Below are 22,898 nucleotides of genomic sequence, written 5' to 3' on the forward strand. Positions count from 1 at the left end.
TGTTGGTCTAATATGGGGAATGCGGAGAATAGCGACGATAAACAGATTAAGAATATGTATATATTGCTTATACAATGCTATTTAAAAATAATTCAACCTTTTATTTACATTTCTTATTTTATATTAAAATATATTACATCTCATAACAAACGGAAATAAAATAAAGACATTCGGAGAAAGTTGCGACAGTACAAACTAAAATGAGTTTTAACATTTTATTGAAGAAAATATTTGTAATTAGCATTTTTCTCTCAACTAATGAAATAAAGACAGAGAAAAAAACTTGTAAATGTAAATATTCTTGGAAATTAATTGCGAGAAATAAAATAATAAACCACTTCCAAATTGCAGAGTTGCGAATCAAAATTTTAAACCGATCGGTCACTCATCTTTGGTCATCTTTGTCACTCTGTATAAAAAATTTCATCTAGTACGACTAATAAAGTTTCTTCTTTGTCAATAAGCACTACAATACACGATTTTCTATAATATAAGAAGCAATGTAAACATAAAAATTGAATAACTTTAGAACTCAGTTATTGTGAATTGTGCTCAGTTTTCAAGCAAAATGTAGAATAATAATAATAATGAAAAAAAAGAATGTTTAAATAAATGAACCATCCTTATAATACTACTCCTAATAATACTCGCTTAACAAATATGCATGCCGCATTTCTTTTTATTTGTATCTTTGTATTTTCTCTTTTTCACCCTATGGTCTTTTCGATCTTCTTGGCGCACGTACGTGCTCGATGTTTCCTACGGGTGGCGAGATTTCTTCATGGGAATGCTTCGCTTCCGCTTCGATCGCAGGTGCATCGGGGCCCTAATAAAGCCGCATCGATGATTCAGCACAATGCGAGTCAGCACGGCATAGCTCTCACGTATGCCGATAATATTCGCGATAATTAGCGACGCGAGAGAGATACAACGACGATAAAATCGTCTTTCGTCGATTGTGTCGATTGTGTCGATTGTCACTTTTCATCCGTGGGACCGCTAGCTCTGGGAATCGAGTCATCCTACAGACGCACGAAAACGATTTCTTATAGGTAATTTATTAGCGATAACAGACGCAAGAGATATTTCTTCGCGCTCATGTAGCAAATGAAAATCAATTTAAGATACAATCGCAAGGATTGCAATAGAGTTTCAGGTCGTCGAACGTTGAAACACACCCCCCGAGCGCATTGCAATTGTATATCGTTCGCCCTCTCACCGCGGACTATCATCGATAAGATCACAGTCGACGTGTTCGCGTGGGAGCGCTCGGTCGAGGCCAAAGTCACTGCCTGCGGCTGTTCCGCGACAGAAACAGGCAGAGATCGTAGCGGACAGAAGCGCGTGCGATAGTTCGATATTACATTATGTAATAGCATATAAAGCCACGTGTCGGCGTTCGAAACCTCGGAATGAGATTCATTTAGTATCCCCTCCCACCCATTTGACAAATCCCACACCGCATGGATCTTTCAATTGTTGGGTGCGCGCAGTGCTTATTGGCAAAAGGGGGTTCGACGACGTCGTCGCGCTCGGGAGACGCGCCGCTACACGGTGTAGCTACGTGGGTTTCATCCCTCTCGAGAGTCAACGTTCAACAATGAACCGCACCGTATGAGCGCACGCGCGACGGTACTGAGCCTTAATCCGATTATTCCTTTCGAATAAGCGAACACAGCCTACCGCGAGCCCACTTCCGCCTCGCATCAAGTTTTTATATTATGTACTATTGGCACTACATGATGCGTCATACAAGATTCTGAATTACATTTTCGTATCACGAGCTAAAAACGAGTAATAAAAAAAAGCAAAGGGTTTGTAGAAATAAAGGAAAAAAAGCGCACATGTATAAAGTAAAATAATTTTGTATTTAAAAGAGAAAAAAATTTTTACACGCCAAGCGCACTTTACAACTCGCGACTTCAACGATGATCGTGATATGATGAATTTTATATGCCATATGGATTTTTTAATCGACTTTTAAAATCGATTTTTCTTCTGCAAAAGTGTCAGAGAGAATAATTATTTGTTACAAAATTCTTCCAATTTTTGACATTACATATTTTTCTAATTGAGCTCTAAATTAAAATTAATATAAGAATATATGTAGTTTATAGTAGTTTAGTAATAGAAGAATAATTTTGTCAAATACTTATATCTTTGAAACCTACAATTAGAGAGAGAGAGAGAGAGATTACAAAAAGTTCTGTTCTTTCAATTATTTAACTTGTTATCGCTAAATTAAGGTCGCGAATTATGGAATATCCCGCATACAAAGTAACAGAATCCCCAAACGGGTTCCTTATTGAGTCATTTGCATGGATCGAGAATCGGTGATTACTTTGACCCGGCTGCACGCCCGCCTCGTTTTCGTCGTGTCGTCGACGTCGCGGATAAAGCACGAGGTTGCGTATCTGAATGAAGCTTAACATAGTGCAAGAACGAACGACCACCGCGTTGGTAGGTCGGGTTGGAGGTGGAGAAACATACCGAATTAGTATTTAAAAATATGCACGCCGATAGATGCGGTTTTCGTGTCGCGCGCTCTCGCTACCTCCCATAAATATGATAACAGCCCTGTACAGAGAGATACGCGAGAATTCATAATTCTTAGTAGTCTTACTTTTAAGAGTCTAATACGATTGTATCCGTATAGCAACGATAGTGACCACCCTACTCGTATAAAAAGACTATAGTACAGCTGAATGACTGTGCGTTTAAATTTCATCAATCCAAATGGCGAATTTAGACGGAAACTAATAAAACTTGAGTCTGTGGAGTATTAAGTATAATATTTTTATCTGTAAATATATTTTTAATTTTTTTAAATATACGTACCTATATATTTATTGTGCAAATTGAGAAAAGTCGATAGATTGTATGGCAGTTAAAAAAATGGTATGAATCCGTGCAAGCGATTTTACTTCCTCAATCCTCTCCCGTATCAGCCGACGGAAAAGTAAAATGGCCGTTGGCGTACATCGGCCGTGCTCTTGTTGATCGATAAAAGCGTCGCGACGCTGGGCGTGTCCGTTCCATGCCGCCTCCGCAACGCCCGGCGAATCGTCGCAAATCTCCCGGAAATTTTACGGATAAGTGGCTTCGGTAAAAGAAGGCTGTATCCTGTTGCCAGCAGGATGTCTTCTTTTCAAGTGTTGATCCTACAAATGATGTTATATGATATTTTTAACATATTGCACAGAGTCATGTTAATTATTGTAGGAATACATATGTATGTATATTCGATTCAAGCAAAGTTGTAGAAATGTGAACATCATCATCTCATTTAATTTTTTTGTTACTTCAATTATTTAACTAACAAGGAAACTGACCCAAGCGTCTCTCCGATTTTGACGAGCTTTAAATATGTTGTAAAGTAGCTCAAAATAATAGACCCGTGTTTTTTTCTGCGTTTTCGCACGTTTAAGGGTTGAAACAATCCCTACAAGCTAAAGCAGTCTATTTGGTTTTGACTGAATATCGTCAAAACTGTAAGAGATATTAAAAAATATTTCCAATAAAAGTTGCATGGTCTTTTATGAACTTTATAACCGCACAGCTGGATTTTAAAAAAATTTTATATTTAAAAAAAATTTTTAATTTACCCCCACCCCTTCTTATTATTTTTGTACGGTTATAAAGCTCATAAAAAACCATGCAACTTTTATTCGAAACATTTTTTGATATCTCTTACAGTTTTGACGATATTCAGTCAAAATCAAATAGACCGCTTTAGCTTGTAAGGGTTGTTTCAACCCCTAAACGTGCGAGAACGCAGAAAAAAATACAGGTCTATTATTTTGAGCTACTTTACAACATATTTAAAGCTCGTCAAAATCGGAGGGGACCACTTGGGTCAGTTCCCTTGTAAGATATTGGATACAAGAATGAATCTCGCTCGTGAAACAACGCTAATGAAAAAGTTGATTCGTTTGTCTCGCAATAAATTTATCGCCGCGTCAGCATTTTTTTTTTTTAACAGATATTATATTCTTCTTCAGCCGCATTTAATTTGGTCTTCATCAAGCCGATATTCGTAGACGTTACTCCCGTCTATTTGAAATAATTCTTTTTTCTTCTTTTCCTCTCGTCTTGTCTGACCGTTCTCTTTATTTCTCTGTCAACATAGTCGCGAAGACGCGGAATAGCAGGATCCAGAATGAAGGAGCGTAAACGGATTAAGAGGGTCCTGCCGGATGACTAAGTTTTAGCCGGGCCCAGCGCCGGCACCAAATCCAATTTGATCTTAACATTAACTCGATCCCGCGTACGGTTACACGCTGAATTAACCCATCGTTGACAATGGTGAGCTACCGACCGATAGCTCAAAAATATTCCCTGCGGACTTGATGACATATCACCAACAAGTGGTGCATATCGATACCATTCATGTCGAGATATTGTGAAATCCAAAACGTTATTTTCTAACGTGTAGAAACCCGAATTGTCATGTGCAAATTATCATTATTCGTTACAATTTGTCATTATTCGTCATAATTTGTTGTGATGTTAAAATATGTCCAAAGTAATTGAGATTACTTTTTGAAGCAAACTAAAAATATGTCTTAAGTAAAATTAGCTTTATACAGATAACTGCTTAATTATTGGAACAAATTAATACAATTAGAATTTATTTCGGAGAGAAAGTAGACTAGATTTTAGAAATTCGCATAATTTAGAGCTAAGCGACTAACAATCGCTCCGTAAAAATTAATTAAACTTTGTTTCGGGAAGAAATCGTACTTGAAGAGATTAAGGCGAGTTAAGGAAATTGTTTTCCGGCTGCACATCGGCTTCGATCACGCACTTGTCTTAGTGGACGAGACCTTTTGCCTTCGAAACGATTATTGAAAGACGAAGGGCAGTAGGCTCGATTCGGCGAGATTGGGGTGAGCTCGCAGTGAATTCGGTCCGAGTTCCGGCTCCGGTTTATCGAACTGGAACAACAAGCGGCAATCAGGCATAACTCGATCATTTCATTCTTTCGTGCCTTTCTCCCTTCGTCGCCGTGTTACGATGGACGGTTCGCGATGCTCGCGAATACACAGGCGCCGCACGTAATACCAATCCCGCCAGAGGCCAAGGATTCACCCTCTCACGCCACCCTCTTTGAAGAGGAGCCTCTCCTGCAAATCGTATCTTTCGTTCCCTGACAGAATCGACAATTCTAAATCCCAAATCCCAAACATCTCTTGAGCGGAGCGTGTTATACGCGGACAGAATATTTTTCGGAAGACTGTGCGGCTGCAAGATCGTTATTAAAGATCATTTTTGTGTTATCATGTCAAAATCGTGTAAAAATCGCAAGAAAATTCTTATATATGCCGGTATAAGCCAATGTTAAGCATAAATATAATATGTTGTTAAATATAAAAGCATAATATAGATATTATATAACATGCAATGCAATATTTTTTTTTACTTTTACTTTTACTTTTTAAGACAAAAAACATTTCGTGTTATTCTTAAGATATTCTTAAATATTTTGCAGTTTGTTAAATTAGAAAGTCGAAAAATTACGGCCAGGGTAGCGGAAAATACGTAATAAACGTAAATACAACGTTTGATATAGAAAACATGTATCAAAACTTTAAACGTCTTTTCTCCAAAACGATGTTTTTCGACAGTTTTGCAGACATAACGTAAAGATGAATAAAAATATTAAGATGTTTTTTTTTAATTAAAAAGCATTAAATTATTTGCAGATTTAACTAAACATGATATAAAAAATCTTTTTTGCAAATTTTTTATTGCAATAAAAAGCACTTAATTTTTGCAATTTTTTTATTTTTGTCGCTATTTTGTTAATTTTCATTCAATTCTTTTTGTCTTAGTTCAATCTGTAAAAAGACATTTTACAAGAGAATGGCGTTTGGTTTTTGCAAAAATCTTAAATAGATCAATCTCTGCAAAATTATGATTTACAAAGAAAGATGAAATAGGGCGCAAGAGCTTTAAAATTTAATATTTTTTAATTTTGAAAACAGTTTTGTATTGTTAAAGCATTGTGTAATTAGTCTCTAAAAGGAATTTTGTTTAAATTAAATACTCACTCTATGAAGTCAAAGTTTATCAAATTTTTAAACAGTCAAATTTTTATACCTTTAAGCTCTAATGTACGATTATTCAAAGAGGAGCATGATAGAAATAAAGAATCGAAGAGTACAAGTAACAAAATTTTGTGACATATAGCTCATTCCGAACCCATAAGAAATCTAATCAAATTCAATTCAAAATTTTTCTTTAAATATTATGCATTTCACTTGTTTTTATGACTTATTTTTATAAGAATTTTTTTTATTGTGCCTTGCAACTTTTAGTTTTTTGTCGCCCTCTTTCGAAGCATTATGTTACGCATTATATTTTTGATTACGCATATCATCATTTTCCGGATTATCTTAATGCTGTGCTCCGCTCGGAAACTTATTTAATCCTCGCATTCGGCGGATCTGCGCGATGTTAAATGAACTATCGACGATCGAGTTAGAGGCGGATACCGAGTGACCTCGGGCTTAGGAGATCCGTCACGAGTCTCCTTTTGCACGGTTCCCTCTCACCATGCAATATTATTCGGTCCACTTGTTCGCACCCCACGGTCGGCGCCTGCAGCCCCTATGCCAGTTTCTCTCCGCGGCCTCCCCTACGTAATCCTGTTACCGACTTCCACGCACCTACGCATCCCCGCGCGAGTGTTCTGTCGCACTTTTGTGCGGCAAAAAACAGTATGCCTTTGAAAATGCGAACTTTGCTCTATGTGTATTCGTGAAACACCTGAGAACGACGCGGAGATAATAACTTTTGGAATTAAAGACCTTTAACACGTTCCCTCGTTGATTTTACGTGACTTTCCATTCATGTGTGAAAGTTATTATTGATATAACATTATAATATACAAATGATGAGAGAAGAAGGCGTAACATAATATACAAAATTTGTAATAAAACAAAAATAAAAAAATAATGAAATGGTTGATTTGAAATGCATTGAAGACAAAATAGTTTGAGATGACTCGTCTCGACGATAATCTCACTATATCCGAGACCGCGGTAATGACGAGACAATTGATAGACCAACGCATCGACAAAGAAGGAAAAAATTCAGGGAGATACGCGCAATCGTGCGTTAATCAAAGTGCGACCGGCGCGAGGCATCAAAGAGCGTCCGATCGAATTGGAAATTCATTGCATGCAAATCACAAGGAGAGGAATTTATTTCTTCTTTTATATCCACGCGATCCCTCTCCGCTCTCAATCGCTTCTTTTCCCGTCCCTCCTGCCCACTCTTCTTCCTTTCTTCCTTCCTTCCTGTCAAACCGAGCTCGTAGCCGCAAATTAGCTGCTCACGCGGCGGCTAAAAAAATTAAAAGAGGGTTTCCATCCCTTGGTAACCCTTTCGTCTACCCTCCTTTGGTCTCCCTTTTCCAGAAATTTTAGGATCATCTCCTTCCATTAAGTCATTATGCCATTATTTTTGCGTTTCACGACTGTCACGTTCGAGACATCAGTTGAGATCAAATATATATATATTTTTAAAAAAAAAGGTTTTTTTGTGAGATATTATTTCTTTTTTTTAGTAAAAATAATTTTAATAAATATGATTCTTTTTTTTTAGTAAAAATAATGGTAATAATATCCCACCATCACTCCCGTCATATTTTCAATACGACGATCCTCTTTTTGATTATAGAAATCTTAATTTATACAAACCTAATAATTTTTTTTTATATTTTACAACATGTTTTATAAGAAAATTATTAGTGATCATAAAAAGGGTATAAAAAACCATCTGTATTTCTAAGTTATTGCGTTTTTTCATATATAAAAACAGATTACTTTTGATCAAATTTCTGTAAGAATGACAAAAACATCTTTAGCACCTCTAGGCCATTGTCTTTTTTTAATTAGCGTATCGTCAGCTTCAATCCAAGTGTTAGACATTTTTTCTCTATAAACATTACATACCTGCCGATTCCACCAATGTGCACAAAGTACACTTTCTGTCCACTAACTACAGAATACTAACAAGGGAACGTTCACAAGTGTCCCCTCCCCCGATTTGATTCTCCTTGAAATATGTTGTAAAACATACAATTTGAGGAGACACGTATTTTTTTATAGCGGCCCTAACTCAAATTTAAGGGATCAAACACTCCTTTGAAAAAAAACGGTTTTTTTCTTTGTGTGTAACTATCGCCAAAACCGTAGGAGATAAAAAAATATTTCAAATAGAAGTTGTATGGCTTGTAATGGACTTTATAACTGTGTAGTTAAATTTTCAAAAAATGAAATTTTTTTAATTTACCCCCACCCCTTGTTATTATTTTTTCGAATTTCAAAATTTTTGTAATGACAAAAGTTGTAGCATTTTTTACGCTGAATTCAACCATATATGATTTTATTATGTTTCGAAATCACATCTTTCAAAAATGAGTTATCAGTATCACATTATATGCGTCGCGCTGCATGACCGTTTATACCGCACTTGTGTTGTGCATAGTCGCAAAATAAATATAAAAATGACATGTTATTATATATTTGAGAAAGAAAAGTTAACTAAAATTGTTGCTAAAGCATCTCTTTTACATTACACTCTTATAGATAATCGCTGCATTTCGTGCGCAGCGCGTTGTTATATGCAAGTTAGCTATCAGCGCATATTACACTTTGAAGTTTTGCTTGCAGTGACCACGGGAAAATAATTTATGAAACGAAAACAGTGAATGAATCAATCTATTCAACATATATCTACTCTGACTCTACCTTCTTGGCCCGACTTGACTGAGAATGAAATAAAATATAAAATTCTGTACAGTTCACTCTTTTTCAATAATTTTAACATACTGTGATTCTACATGCTATTACATTCCACTAAATTACTACGATTTTTTTAAACTATGGTATATAAAATGTATATTATAAGTATAATTATAATATATATAAATAAGCTTATATATATATAAAAGCTTATTTATTGTATCAATATATTATAATTATACTTATAATATACATTTTATATTTCAAGATTTTATATACCATAGTTTAAAAAAATCGTAATAATTTAATAGAATGTAATAGTATGTAGAATATATCGCAGTATATTAAAATTATTGAAAAAGAGTATGTACAGAATTTTATTCATTGTCAGTCAAGTCGGGCCAAGAGAGTAGAGTCAGGGTGGATATATGTTGAATAGATTGATTCATTCACTGTTTTCGTTTCATAAATTATTTTCCCGTGGTCACTGCAAGCAAAACTTCAAAGTGTAATATGCGCTGATAGCTAACTTGTATATGACAACGCGCTGCATACGAAATGCAGCGATTATCTATAAGAGTGTAATGTGGAAGGGATGCTTTAGCAACAATTTTAGTTAACTTTTCTTCCTTAAATATGTGATAACATGTTATTTTTATATTTATTTAACGACTATTGCGCAACACAAGTGCGGTATAAACAATGCGTCATGCAGCGCGACGCATATAATATGATACTGATGACTTATTTTTGAAAGATGCGATTTCGGAACATAATAAAATCATATATGGTTGAATTCAGCGTAAAAAAAGCTACAACTTTTGTCATTACAAAAATTTTGAAATTCGAAAAAATAATACCAAGGGGTAAGAGTAAATTAAAAAAAATTACATTTTTTGAAAATCCAACTATATATATATACACAGTTATAAAGCCATTACAAGCCATACAACTTCTACTTGAAACATTTTTTTATATCTCCTACGGTTTTGGCGATAGTTACACACAAAGAAAAAACTGGTTTTTTTCAAAAGGGTGTTTCACCCTTTAAATTTGAGTTAGGGCCGCTATAAAAAAATACGTGTCTTCTCAAATTGTATGTTTTACAACATATTTCAAAGAGAATCAAATCGGGAGGGGACACTTGTGAACGTTCCCTTTAAGAGTGTTGTCAACATGTGTGTTGCTACACTTCTGCACTTTAAGACGAGAAAAATTTTTTTTATAAAGATTACTATTATTTTGATATACACTATCTCTATTCGTCTCCACAACACGTTACATATACATTTTACGACCAATATTAATTATATCAATGTGATTAGTATCATCAAAGCTGCGAGCTGACAGGTCTGAGCGCCGCCATGTTGGAAAAGGACAGACATCTTTTAGAAAAAGAAAGGAAAGAAAAAAGACGCCCTTATGCGGGAATCGACATTTCACGGGATGTAGAAAAGGACAACCATGTCGCATTTTGATGCTTCTAGTTGATAAAGGAAAAACTTATATATTAGAGAAGGATGACGAACAGACGACGACGACGACGACCAAGCTTACATAGATTTCGGCATATTTCGACTTTGGCAAACTTTGGCAATTAATATATTTTTTTAGAAAGCATGTACAAAAAAAGTAAAGATACTTTTATTATGTAAATCGCATGTGCTCTATCGATTGAGCCTATTATAAATTCGATCGGTCCACGCATTATTGAGATATGAAAATCTCGACTCCTATCAGCTCATGTGCTCGCGTAAAGATACACGGTCGGTCTTGCGCTGCGCGTGAACTTGGCGCGAGACACTACCGTGTCTCTTGATATACAGTAGCGGTCAATGAAATGTACTCAGCCGGATTCTTCGAAATAACCTGTCTTTGATAAGTACTGTAAGGGTGGGAAGAATTAAATTGGGTTTATTTGGGTATATATAGATAATTAACACGAGCTAAGAATTAGTTCAAGTTCACACTTATTTTCAAAAAGTGTCGTGCAGTATTTATAAAAATGGTAAATTACCGAAAAATGACCGAAAGTGAAAAATCACAAATATCACAAAATATTAGTTATTATTAAAAAATATTAATAATTGTTATAATTAATTATTTGTTCCTATAATTGTTATTGTTATACGTGTGAAATACAAATTTATTAAGCAAGTATTGTTTCTATTGTATATTGTCCTATTTTTATAAATATGTAAAAATATATTAAAATAATTCAACTAAAATGTTTTAATCAAAATTATAGGTCGTTAATAATGCCCTTCAATATAAATTTTACGATTTAGTACAGTACTTTGCTTCAGAGTTTAAAGAAAACAATAATTTCGATGAGTAGATTTTATTGACCGCTACTGTATACAGAATGTTTCATAATGTCCGTGCCAACGCTCGTGTGCGAATAGAGTGCGGTAAACTGAATAGAAAAGTCCTTTACCGTTTTGCAATTTTTGCAATAGTAATTGAGATATTAATTAAAAGAGATTGACGAATAATCGCGCGTTGCGCGTAGCTAGATCGTGGGCTGTACACTCTAAACGTGACAACAACGAGGATCGCATGGCAACGAAAAATAACACGTAGCGAGAGCAGGAGTGATATGCGTTATTTTTCGTTGCCATGCGATTCTCATTGCTGTCACGCCTAAAGCGTACAGCCTACGATCTAGCCGCGATCAACGCGCGATTATTCGTCAATCCCTTTTAATTAATATCTCAATTATTATTGCGAAAATTGCAAAACGGTAAAGGATTTTTCTATTCAGTTTACCGCACTCTATTCGCACACAAGCGTTGGCACGGACATTATGAAACACCCTGTATATTTATTTATTTATACAGAATGTCCCATTTTATTTTAAACAGTCAAATATCTGAAAATCACGGGATTTTAGAAAAAAATATTTGATACAAAAGTTTTATGTCTTCGAGGGGGACATAAGATGGTGCCATTGGTTTGTCCTTGAATAGTTGTTTAAAGATCATGTGAAGGTCACCTACAATTTCTTAAATGGAAACCCCCATTTTTTATTCCATATTCTTGTAGCTGACCTCGAAAGCTTTTTAAAACACTATGATAAAGTATTTTTTCATTAAGTATTTTTCGAGTTATGAGGCTTGAAGTTTACAGTACCGCCCGCATTAGCATTATCCAAGGTGTACCGCGTGGAAGTTGCATGGTCGGATTTACGCCTCTCTGCGCGCGCGTGTGTGTGTGTGCGCGTGCGTGCGTGTGTGTGCGTGTGATATGCATAGTATAAATTTTTAATTTCTTAAATTTTCGAGAATATTCCCTTTTATCTCAAGGCAATGGTGCAATCGTCTTTTAAACTCGCGATTGGTTGCTAAAAGTTGGTCTATAAGCATTAATGATTCGCTCAATCATGTCTTCTCTAGTCATTAACTCTCTTATAAAAATAATATTCTTTTTTTATCATTCTCCATAAAAAAATCTAAAGGCGATGCATGTGGGAACTGCGTTCGGCTCGCTGTTACGGCGCGTGGGGCAGGTTGTTAAGCGCGACGTGTTCATATGATGGGCGGTGTCCGCCACAACATATTGTTTTCAATGTTGCTCTATGGGCAGCAAAGAAGAGAGTCAGTATTATGCTGACAACAAAACAACAACATCAGACAATTGGGACCACTGTCTTCAAATAAAAAGGAATGTTTTCTTCCTTGCTGCCCTGATCGGGCAACCTCCGCGTGATACACTTTGAGTAATGCTAATGCAGGTAATTGCTCAGCGGTACTTAAGCTTTGAGGACTCATAACTCAGGAAATTCTCAAAATTCAGAAAACTCATCAAAAAAAAGTTTGTAACTAGTGTTTTAAAAACGTTTCGACGTCGGCTACAAGAATATGACATAAAAAAATATAGATTTCCATTTAAAAAAACTAAGGTGATCTGAGCATGACTTTAATGCCTTTTCCCAAGGTCAAACAAACAGTAGTTTTTTATGGCCCTCTTAGGACCAAACAAATTTTATCTGAAACATTTTCTACGAAAATGCGTCATTTACAAGATATTCAAAAGTGGGCAATTAAAATGGAACACCCTGTATATATACTTCGGATATTTATAAAATAATTCCAAATATATTTTTGACAAGAAAATTGTAAGATGTAACAACGCGCTTTTCAAGTGCTGTTTTCTCGATGATTCGTCATGAATCTGCGTGTGTACAATGTGTACGTAATCTGTACAAAACGTGACAACGTATACAAAGGCTCCTTGCAACGCCAATCTTCGTCTTCCCTTATCGCGATTATCAAAGTACGTGTTAATTATGAACAAGAGATCGTGCGTGGGGTAAACTTCCAGTCGTAATGCATAATTAAGAAACGCGAGCGATGTGGAAAAAATTAAGTCAAGTGAAGTGACAGTTTGAGATGCATGATTGATTGTCCACGTCTGAAAGGATTTGCGTGTGCGCATCAATAGTCAGCTAACGCAAACCCTGTCCTCAACATGCAATTTGCAATATCGCTTGTATGAAAGATCTTGAGCGTCAATTACATGGGAACACAATCGCTATGCGCTGTGAGGAGAAATTAAAGAAAAGGAGGAATAGAATACTAGGGTTCAATTTACACATTTAGAAAACTTATAATTTATCTGTATAATTTCGCACAAAATTTAAGACGGAACACTATTTATAATGTTATGTACACATAGAATTTTACTTGGAATTTTATCGCGAATCATAGATTGTCTCCAAAATGGGCTAGACAAAGCAAGCATTGGTGTTTGCATTCTATTCGTTGATTTAGTCGGGAGTCTGTTATTACAGTTGTAAGCGTAGGACTTAATCCGCTTCCGATAGCCGCGCACAGCCATCCTCCCCTCCGTTGTAATCCCGTTGTAATGTAAAAATGTAAATTTCCACCAGCTCTTGTATGCGAACGAGAAGAAACAGTGGTGGCGGTGGCGGTGGTAGCAGCGATGACGCAACGACGACGACGACGACGAATGCGAGATTCAAATTGTACGTATGTATCGCGCATATGTATGTGCGGTCGGATTTAGTCTGGTGGTGTATTTCGCCTGCACACTTTGTACCAAGGGAGAGCGAGAGGGGCTAAAAGAACGGGGTGTAGTAGTCGGTAGTTACAAGCGCGGGTTGCAGCTGGTTCGGGTGTAATGCGCTACCCACAGGCAAATATTCACAGATGTGAGTCGAGCAACGAAAATTCGGCTTTGCAGCGCTCACCCGTGTGCCGACGTGCCAGCTAACAGGATTTATTTGTATCTACGTGTACGTACCGCGTTCCGCATTTCAAAGCTCTCTTCTCTCTCTGCCCCCCCTCCCCCTCCCCCTCCTTCCCCTTTTTACTCACACACATACACACACACACTTTCTCTCTCTCTCTCTCTCTCTCTCTCTCTCTCTCTCTCTTTCTCTGTCTGTCTGTCTGTCTGTCTCTGTCTGTCTATCCGTCAAGGTGGATTGGCGCGTATACGTAGATACACATGTATCTGCTACTGTACAGCTACACGCAACATACATAGACGCTGGGGTGAGGTAGGATGTGTGAGTGAGAGAGAGAGAGAGAGAGAGAGAGAGAGAGAGAGAGAGAACTGAGCTAACTAACAAGCTAGCAGTTCATTAGAGATCATTAAACTCCAGGATGGCCCGTAAAAGGGGTGGAGGGATGAGAATTTCGTTATTGCGCGATATGCATTTTGTCCGAATGCGAGAAAAGATGATCTCTCACCAAATTATTATTATATGGGTAGATTTATGTCAAATTCATATATATATATTTTTTTTCCAATTTATTTAAACAAAAAAAAATTTAAATTTTAATTAATAATGTATCCGGTATTTTAGTTTAATAATTTTAAATTATCTTCCAAGCCATATATATTCTATCGTATATCTCCATCGATTGGTCGGTTTTCTAATTAAAACTTGTTAATTGGTTTTTTGTTAAAAAATATCTCAACCCTTTTAATATTCTAGAACTGATATATCAGCTTTTATTCATAAAAAAATTTGCAAATACTGAAAGGGTTAAGATTATTTTTAATAGTCTCTAAAGATTAAATTTTTTTAGCTTTGAACTGATTTGAATCGCCTAAAATAAATAATAATTAAAAATTGCAGTACTTTATCTTATACCTAGTCTCGTATACATATGTATAATTGCAAGTATTGCTAAACTAATTGCAATTGATATTTTGTTTTAAAGACTAGAAAAAGTTATCTGTTTAAAAAACATATGAATTCATAAGGTTTGAACATTTGAACAATCAGACATTAAAGAATATTGAAACAAAAATAGTATATTGTATTACAAACAAAACATAAATAATTTTATGTTCTCGCCTAATTTTATGCGTGTATCAATATCATGTTATCAACATTGATTCTTCATGCTGCACACTTGCAAAATTGGTTTGTAAAATGTTTAGAAGAAAAAGTTGGATATGGAATTATTTTAATAGATCTTCTGAATCTTTTGAAATCTTAACACAAATGAGATATGTATTAAATGTATATGCTTAAGTAATATTCGAACAGTTGGAACTTTTAACTCGAAAGATCGGAACTATTTCATGTTCAATCTTGAAATTTGAATTGTCCGAACTACTCGACCACCTAAAATTTCCGAAATAAAGTTGATAATGCAAATAATTTTTAATGTCATCCGTTAATAAAATGTGCAAACAACTTTAAATTATAGAGTACTTAAAGAATTTGAAAGAGTTTCAAGAACTTGCTAAAATCCATTCCGATTCCGATCAAGATGTATGTTTCTTCTTACGATACGTACCTACGTCGAGTATGTAACCGGACGTCGCGAGCGGAAACGAGAACCCGCATTCACAAGAGAAAGGATGAATGGCGGCGAGACCAAAGGATCCTCCCCGAAGATCGATCGCGCGGCGAACGCAGCGGCGACGGTTGTCGGCGTAGACGTCTATCGATCGTATACCGATAATCTACGGATTGGCTTGGCACGGCCGAATGGCAGCGGAGTTATTATGTAATGGGACGACGTATGCGGCAATGTAAAATCGACTTGTAATGTCGTGATGCGCGGTCTTACCGCGCGCGCGCGGCATGAGACAGGTAAAATCCGTGTACAATGCAACGAAGCGACAGATCGACGCGTACGCTGAGTGTATCCACCGACACAAATAAATGATTGAGATCTTTGATACCTTGGACCACCAACGAATACAAGATAGCGCACGCCATGGCACAGTAAATTAACTGTAAACAGTACTCAATGTCGCGAGTAGCGTGATAGCATCTTTATATCGTGTATCTTTGTATTAGCTAAATTTAAAACAGTTCGATATGGAAAACACATGCAACAGTTGTATTTCCAGAAAATAACAAATTTTTTATAATACAAAAATTTTTCAATTCTAAATTTCGTAAATAAAAAATTGATAAATTTTTATATTTTAGCGAAGGTATAGATAAGATAGATTGATGGATCGATTGGTATGTATTGGTATTCTCACGTGATCCCTAAGTCCGTATTAGGGTCTGTACCAGTGCGCACGAATCTATCATATCCCGAAAGGCGTGCTGAAACACTCCTTTGAGAGGTCAGAATCCATCAATCCAAACCCGCGTGCAAGCGCATCGCAGGACCACCGCTGGGAATGCCGGCGAACAATCCGCCAAGTCATTCACGGCCGAGTGGTAACTTGGTGCATTCGTCAACTTCGTGGCTTCGTGTGTCACCTCCTCAGACAGACGTGGGAAGTCAGTGGTCAACTTGTCAATGCGACAGAAACTTGAACTTTGCGCCAAGGACGTTATTCGAGTTTTCTGATTCCACGCATAACTCTTTATTTTCAAGATATCTTTCGAAAATATCTTCTGCAGAAAGTTCACTTTCTTTTTTCACGCAACATTCTCACGCTTGAGAAAGAAATATGTCGGAGATTAGATTATAACAGGGTTGTAATAAAATACAAAATTTAAAAATTAAAATGGAACTTGTCGTGTTCTTGCCAATTCGAGTGGACGAAATTACCAAATAAAAGGAACAATTTCGTGTATAGATAGATCGATAAACCCCAGTTTAATGTTCACGCTTCTAATTGCAAAGTGTAATATCGATGCGTATTCCTCGAACAAGACAGCCTCGATCTGTTCTGCTGTCGTGCCGCTACTACAAGCGTTAATCTTTCGGCGTATATTTCTATCTCGCGCATTATTTGATCGCATATATAACAGAACTTCTTACATAACAGTGTAATTTGAGATTAATAATTTCAAATATAAAAAGAAAGCATTCTGAACAAAAATAACATGTGCAAAAGACACAAATCTTCCCAAAAGTCGACTAAAAATTCATTAGCAATAATGGAAAAACATGTCCATTGCAAATAGATATATTAGGTATAAACCTAAGAATTTAAAGTTGCAGAAATCGAAACCGCGTAACTTCGCCAACATTAATCTTTCAAAGATGTTTCAGAGATGTTTCAACATTCTCATCAAATTCAATTGAGATTCTAAGAGCTTTTTGCTCCAACACATTGTGACTGAATCATTTAAGCTCACGAGTTTAGTAATAGTTGATAAATCATCTATCAACTCACTCTACTGAGAAAATTTAAATCACTTTTTGGTTCCATCCGAAACAATAAAGATCAAGTTTCTTTTGTTTAAAAGAAGACTGTCAAAGCGAGAGTCTGCCTACAAGTAAAGAAAGATTGACTCTTACATTTATTGATTTACTCGAGACATTGTCTATTCTTGACTTGTTAGGCTCTTTACTGATTTGCGAAAGATGCGATTTGTTACAATCGGATGTAACACTGTTGCTCATCGATAGAACATCGTTGTAAATCTCATCATTAGTCGATTTTTTATTTCATACCAGATTCCACATTAATAAGAAGAACGAAGGTTCTGTCCCCGGGCGATACTCTGATGAATATCCGACTATCAGAAGACGCCGTGCCTCCCGGCGCATATAATCGTAATCGCTTTAACGATCTCGCATCACCAATCATAAAATCCGCGATCTCTGATTAGCCGTGCCGCAGCGACGAGTGAGATGACCGAAGTAAATCTCAAACTTCGGTCCTAATGACGGGGGCGTGTTTACGATAGGTACCTACTGTCGCCTAGTTTTTCTACAGTTTCTACAGAGCGCGTCGGTTTTTTGAATCCTCTTATTTTTCATGAAACTCTAATTGCCATCGGGATTTTATTATGATCGATACAATTACTTGTCGTATCGCAAATCGAAACACGCTCACATTCCTGAGCGTGAAAGTAGAAAATAGTTTCAGTAACGATGATTAGAGAGTAGCTATAACAATAAGTATCATATTAATGAAAAAATAAACGATATTTCGTTGCTTGTTTTTATAACTTGTTTTTTTATAAAAAAATAAAATTGATGAATAATCAATTTTATTGGATCCAATAACAATTATTAGATTCATATTTTATTTTTGTCAAATAGTTAATAATATTACTTTCTTAATTTTTTCTTTAATTTTGTATGTAATTTATATTTTTCTCATTAAATTTAGTTTAAATTTAATTTAAATAATTAGTAATTAATAATTAATAATTAGTAATTAGTAATTAATAATAAGTAATTAATAATGTTATGTTGTAATATACAATGTTAATTATAAGCTTTACTTGCATTAATAAAAATCAAGCACTTATGTAGACAAATTTGCATAACTGCAATATGCATGTATATTATGCATATGTATAAAAAATTAATTAATTATTTAATATAAGAAACGCAGTAGTATGTGACATTTTTTACATATAAAATATTATAATATAGGTATGTGTTTATGCAGATGTTTATAAACGCTATACGCGTCTAATATATGTCTTTTCGACCTGTTATTTCTCACTAGGTGTTTACATAATCATAATACTTATAAGTACATAACTGTTGCAATAGCTGTAGAAAAGTAACTGTGTTTAATTTATTCTTAATATCAGCAACCTGTGTAAGTTAGGTTTATATGAATTGTATTCGCTCTTACGTCTTTGCAATCGTCATTTGCAAACTCGCTCAGGCCTCATTGAGCCTCGGACGGACTCCGAGTGCGCAAACTGAGATTATAAATCAGATAATCAACCGTCATAAAATCCACCCACACACGAACGCGCCTTTTTTCCGGGACCTTGCACGATTTTTATATCCGATATTCAGATCATGCATGTCCCTATCCTTAAAATCTCGAGATACGACAGCAATTTGCTACGCCGGGGGTCCAAGGAATCGGGATACGACGACTGGATTCTGTATCCGTCTCAACAAAACACGTCGGTGGCCGCAAATGATAAAGGAGATCAGTGGAATTAGCTAAATTATATTAATTTTCTATGTTATTTTTTACACGCAAAAATATCATTTAACGTCATTTTGAATTTAAATGAACACTGTTGATTATAGAATTTTCTTTTTCAGTACGTCATTCTTTAATGATAATTTCCATATACATTTATTGCATTACATTGCAGATAGAGATGTTCATGCAGCGTCGGCACGAATAACTGAAATGAATCCTGATTAATATTCCCATCGTCGTCCGGGTCAATCATTCTACTCTGCAGAGAATGAGACGAGATGAAATAAAATCCAGAAATTCGATTTATTCTGCTCGTGCCAAATGCGGCGGCTTTATTAATCCAATAATGATCTTCGTGCGCATGCTTTCTCCGCAAGTGGAATAAAGGATGCATATTTAATTTTGTATTTTTCTAGAATCTCAAAAACATTTTAATTGTATTATTGATCGGTTTACAATAGTTCAATTACATATTTTAAAAAATTTAGATTAGATAAAAATTATTACATATATTCACGGATGTCTCCAAAAGACATCGCGTCTCCAAGAAATGCAAAGAAATGTTGATTGTCCACGGCCACAAATGCTCTGTTGCAAATGCGTCATTTTTTATAGTTCCGCCATTTAGCGATAGTACATTATAGATACTTAGATATAATGAGATGTTTATTAACAGTAAGCAATAAACATAATTAATTCATTATATTAATTCATCATAAATTATTCGTGCTGACACTGCATGAACATTTCTATCTGCAATATAATGCAATAAATGTATATTTAAATTATTATTAAAGAATGACAGAATAAAAAAGAAAATTTCATAATTAATAGTGTTCATTTAAATTAAAAATGACGCTAAATAATATTCCTGCATATAAAAAAATAACTTCATAAATAGACTCATATTTTTTTAACATAATGAAATGTTCAGTTGTATCCATTGACGTAGTAAGTATAGACTGCTTGTTCCCTATCTCTACGCCTAAAGGATGGGCGTACAAATTTAGAAAGAGAACGCAATGTTTTAATAGACTTGCTATCTTTTTTCAACTCTACCTATCGACTCTACCTCTTTTCAACTCAATACCTATTCAAAGTTTCCTTTTTCTTTCTAAATTTTCGACATTCTACCACTGAACTATATACATATATACTGGAATGGGCACTGAATCGCTTGTCGCGAGAGGAGAGAGAACACATGTCGTGTATAGCTGTCCTTCTACGTACAGTCAAGTTCAAAACTTTTGACTGTGTTGGCAGAGTATAATAAAATACAGGTAAGTACAATCCACAGACTAAGGAATAGAGAGACGGAGCACAAGCTCTAGCGGCGGAACACGTTCACGGCAAGGGAGGGAAAAGGAATTTTACGAAAAATAAAAGGTAAAACAGATCGGTACCTGTTTTACCTTCTATTTTTCGTAAAATGTTTTTTTTGGCTGTATAAAATGAAAAATCCTTTCAAATCGACCGTCTGTACTGTATTAGTATATGTATTTTAATTACAGAAAAGGATTTTTCATTCTACACAGCCAAAAAAAGTATAGTGTATTTAAAAGAAATCGGTAAACCAGATCACTTTAGGATCCCCTTAAAAAAGATTGACGAATAATCGCGCATTGCGCGCGGCTAGACCGTGGGCTGTACGCTTTTGGCGTGACAGCAGCGAGGATCGCACGGTAACAAAAAATAACAACGCGTGACGAAAGCAGGAGTAATGGCTCCTGCACACAGGACGCGGTAACGCTTGCCGCGCGGCAAGACGCGACGCGGTGGCCAATCGGATGCTTGCTTTTCAGAAAGTAATGGATATATAACTTCCGCCGCGCGTATAATGTTGAACTGGATTCAACTTTTATCGCGCGGTAAAGGAAGATATAGTGATTTCTAGTGAATCTTCTTGTTCATACGAAAAGTTTTCAGTAAAGCGTTCCGATAATCCGGTATTCGCCGCTTATAATATGGATGATAACGAAGATAATAACGATATGATTGTAAGTACAAATGGAATAAAATATTGATATTTTATTGATTTGTAATAATCATTATTATTACAACATAATAAAATAAAGTTATTAATTTTATACGACTAGTACACAATTTTAGGTTAGATATATGATATTATTGATCAATATAATATTATTTATTTTTATTATATTTAAAGATTTGCATATTATCATTTAATGTAACTGCTTAAATGAATATTTTATATTATTAAACAATGATTTAATTGTTTAACTTTTATTTGCAGTGGTGTCCAGATTGTAGTAGTGTGGTGCTCGGAGAGCATAATTGCTCTGCTTTTAGTAATAATTTTGAAAATAAAAATGATTATTTAGAAGCATTGATTGCAGCAGTATTCGAAAGAGAGAGCTTATGGAATTCAGCATTACCATATAAATTTAGAGGACCCTCAGAGACAAAAGCATTATGGTCTGAAATAGATGGTTGTTTGAGTAAGTATCAATATATATGTAATTATCATCACATAATATTGTGTAAAGTTCTCAAATAATTTAAATTTTTTAATAAGTTAAATTTTATAATAAGATTTATATTTACATAGATACAGCTCCAGGTACAAGCCAGGCAAAGTGGAAGAATTTAAAAGATCGGTTTGTAAAAGAACACAGTCTGCAATGTACTTACATTCCAAGTGGCAGTAAAGCTATAAAACAGAAAAGCAATTGGCCGTTCTATGAAAGTTTACGCTTTTTAGTGCCAACAATAAATTATAGAAAGTACGTATAGTAGTATATGTATGACTGTAATATAACATACGCACATGCACAAATACATACAACATGCTCACATGATAATATAATATAAAACCATCTATATATAATTGTTAACAAAATAATATAAATTAATAATTAATTAAAAATTATAATCTATTGTAGAACCAAAAGTAATATTGAAAACGTACATCCAAATGTACTATCACCTTCAGCAGAACAAAAAGAGGAATTTAATTTTTCATCTGTTCCTGGTGTGAGCAGCAGAAAAGAAAATAATATTTCACAGCAATCAATATCACAAAGTACCAGTAGTTTACTAAAATCTCAAAACTTTCAGTCAAAACAAATTTCTTGTAAGTAAAAACATTTAATAAAATATTAATACTAGTACATAAATTATTTTCTTATTTTATGTATATTTTTTTTTTATTTGATTTAATATTCCTCTTTTTATGTAGCCAGATCAAATTCCGCAAATTCTGATATTCTTAAGGAAGAAGAGCTAGTATGTACAACAAAACGCAATAGTATGTAGACATTATTCAATTTTTGTTTTTGTACACATATATATTAAAAATTTATTTATTTATTATATTATTTTTTTATTTATAGATAGTGCAAGATCTACTCCAGATTCAGAAGCTTTGCTTCATTCACCTTTACCTCCAAAACGCATAAGTTAGTACATATTATTTATATATAATGTACTATACAAAAAATAATTTTTTTATTATTTTATTTTTACAGAGATATCAAAAACAGTTGAAAATATAGACACCCGTTTAGAACAGGCAATTTTGAAAGAATTGGAGCAAATGAAACCAACAAATGAAATTAATATAAAGCCAGATAAAATTGAATCATTTACAAAATATCTGGAAACATGTCTTCGAGGAATGGCTCCAGACGTTTCGAAACGCGTTATCAATAAAATACTACAATTAATTCTAGAAGTAGATATTTAAAATATTCGTTCAATATATTCTTTATTTTGTAAAAATACAAATACATTTTTTACCTTATTTGTACTAATGATTATGTGAGTAATTAATACAATCGTTAATATATTTGTTCAAGTTAAAATGTTTATTTTTGTGTAGTT

General features: G+C 34.8%; 1 protein-coding gene across 1 annotated transcript; it reads left to right on the forward strand.

Moving 5' to 3' along the window:
* Positions 1-18,102: 18,102 nt before the first annotated feature.
* On the forward strand, positions 18,103-22,804 carry LOC105670082 (uncharacterized). The gene is made up of 7 exons (XM_067346944.1): positions 18,103-21,052; positions 21,310-21,514; positions 21,625-21,799; positions 21,959-22,149; positions 22,255-22,323; positions 22,409-22,474; positions 22,544-22,804. The coding sequence occupies exons 1-7, from the start codon at positions 21,020-21,022 to the stop codon at positions 22,759-22,761; spliced, it is 957 nt and encodes a 318-aa protein (XP_067203045.1). The 5' UTR covers positions 18,103-21,019; the 3' UTR covers positions 22,762-22,804.
* The last annotated feature ends 94 nt before the right edge of the window (positions 22,805-22,898 follow it).

Source organism: Linepithema humile, chromosome 1 (genome assembly GCF_040581485.1).
Source record: "Linepithema humile isolate Giens D197 chromosome 1, Lhum_UNIL_v1.0, whole genome shotgun sequence".
NCBI lineage: Eukaryota > Metazoa > Arthropoda > Insecta > Hymenoptera > Formicidae > Linepithema > Linepithema humile.

Coding starts and splice junctions, on each gene's coding strand:
- LOC105670082 (XM_067346944.1), top strand. CDS start 21,020: ATGGATGATAACGAAGATAATAACGATATGATT. Junction 21,515..21,624: donor TGAAATAGATGGTTGTTTGA/GTAAGTATCAAT, acceptor ATATTTACATAG/ATACAGCTCCAGGTACAAGC. Junction 22,150..22,254: donor TCAGTCAAAACAAATTTCTT/GTAAGTAAAAAC, acceptor CTTTTTATGTAG/CCAGATCAAATTCCGCAAAT.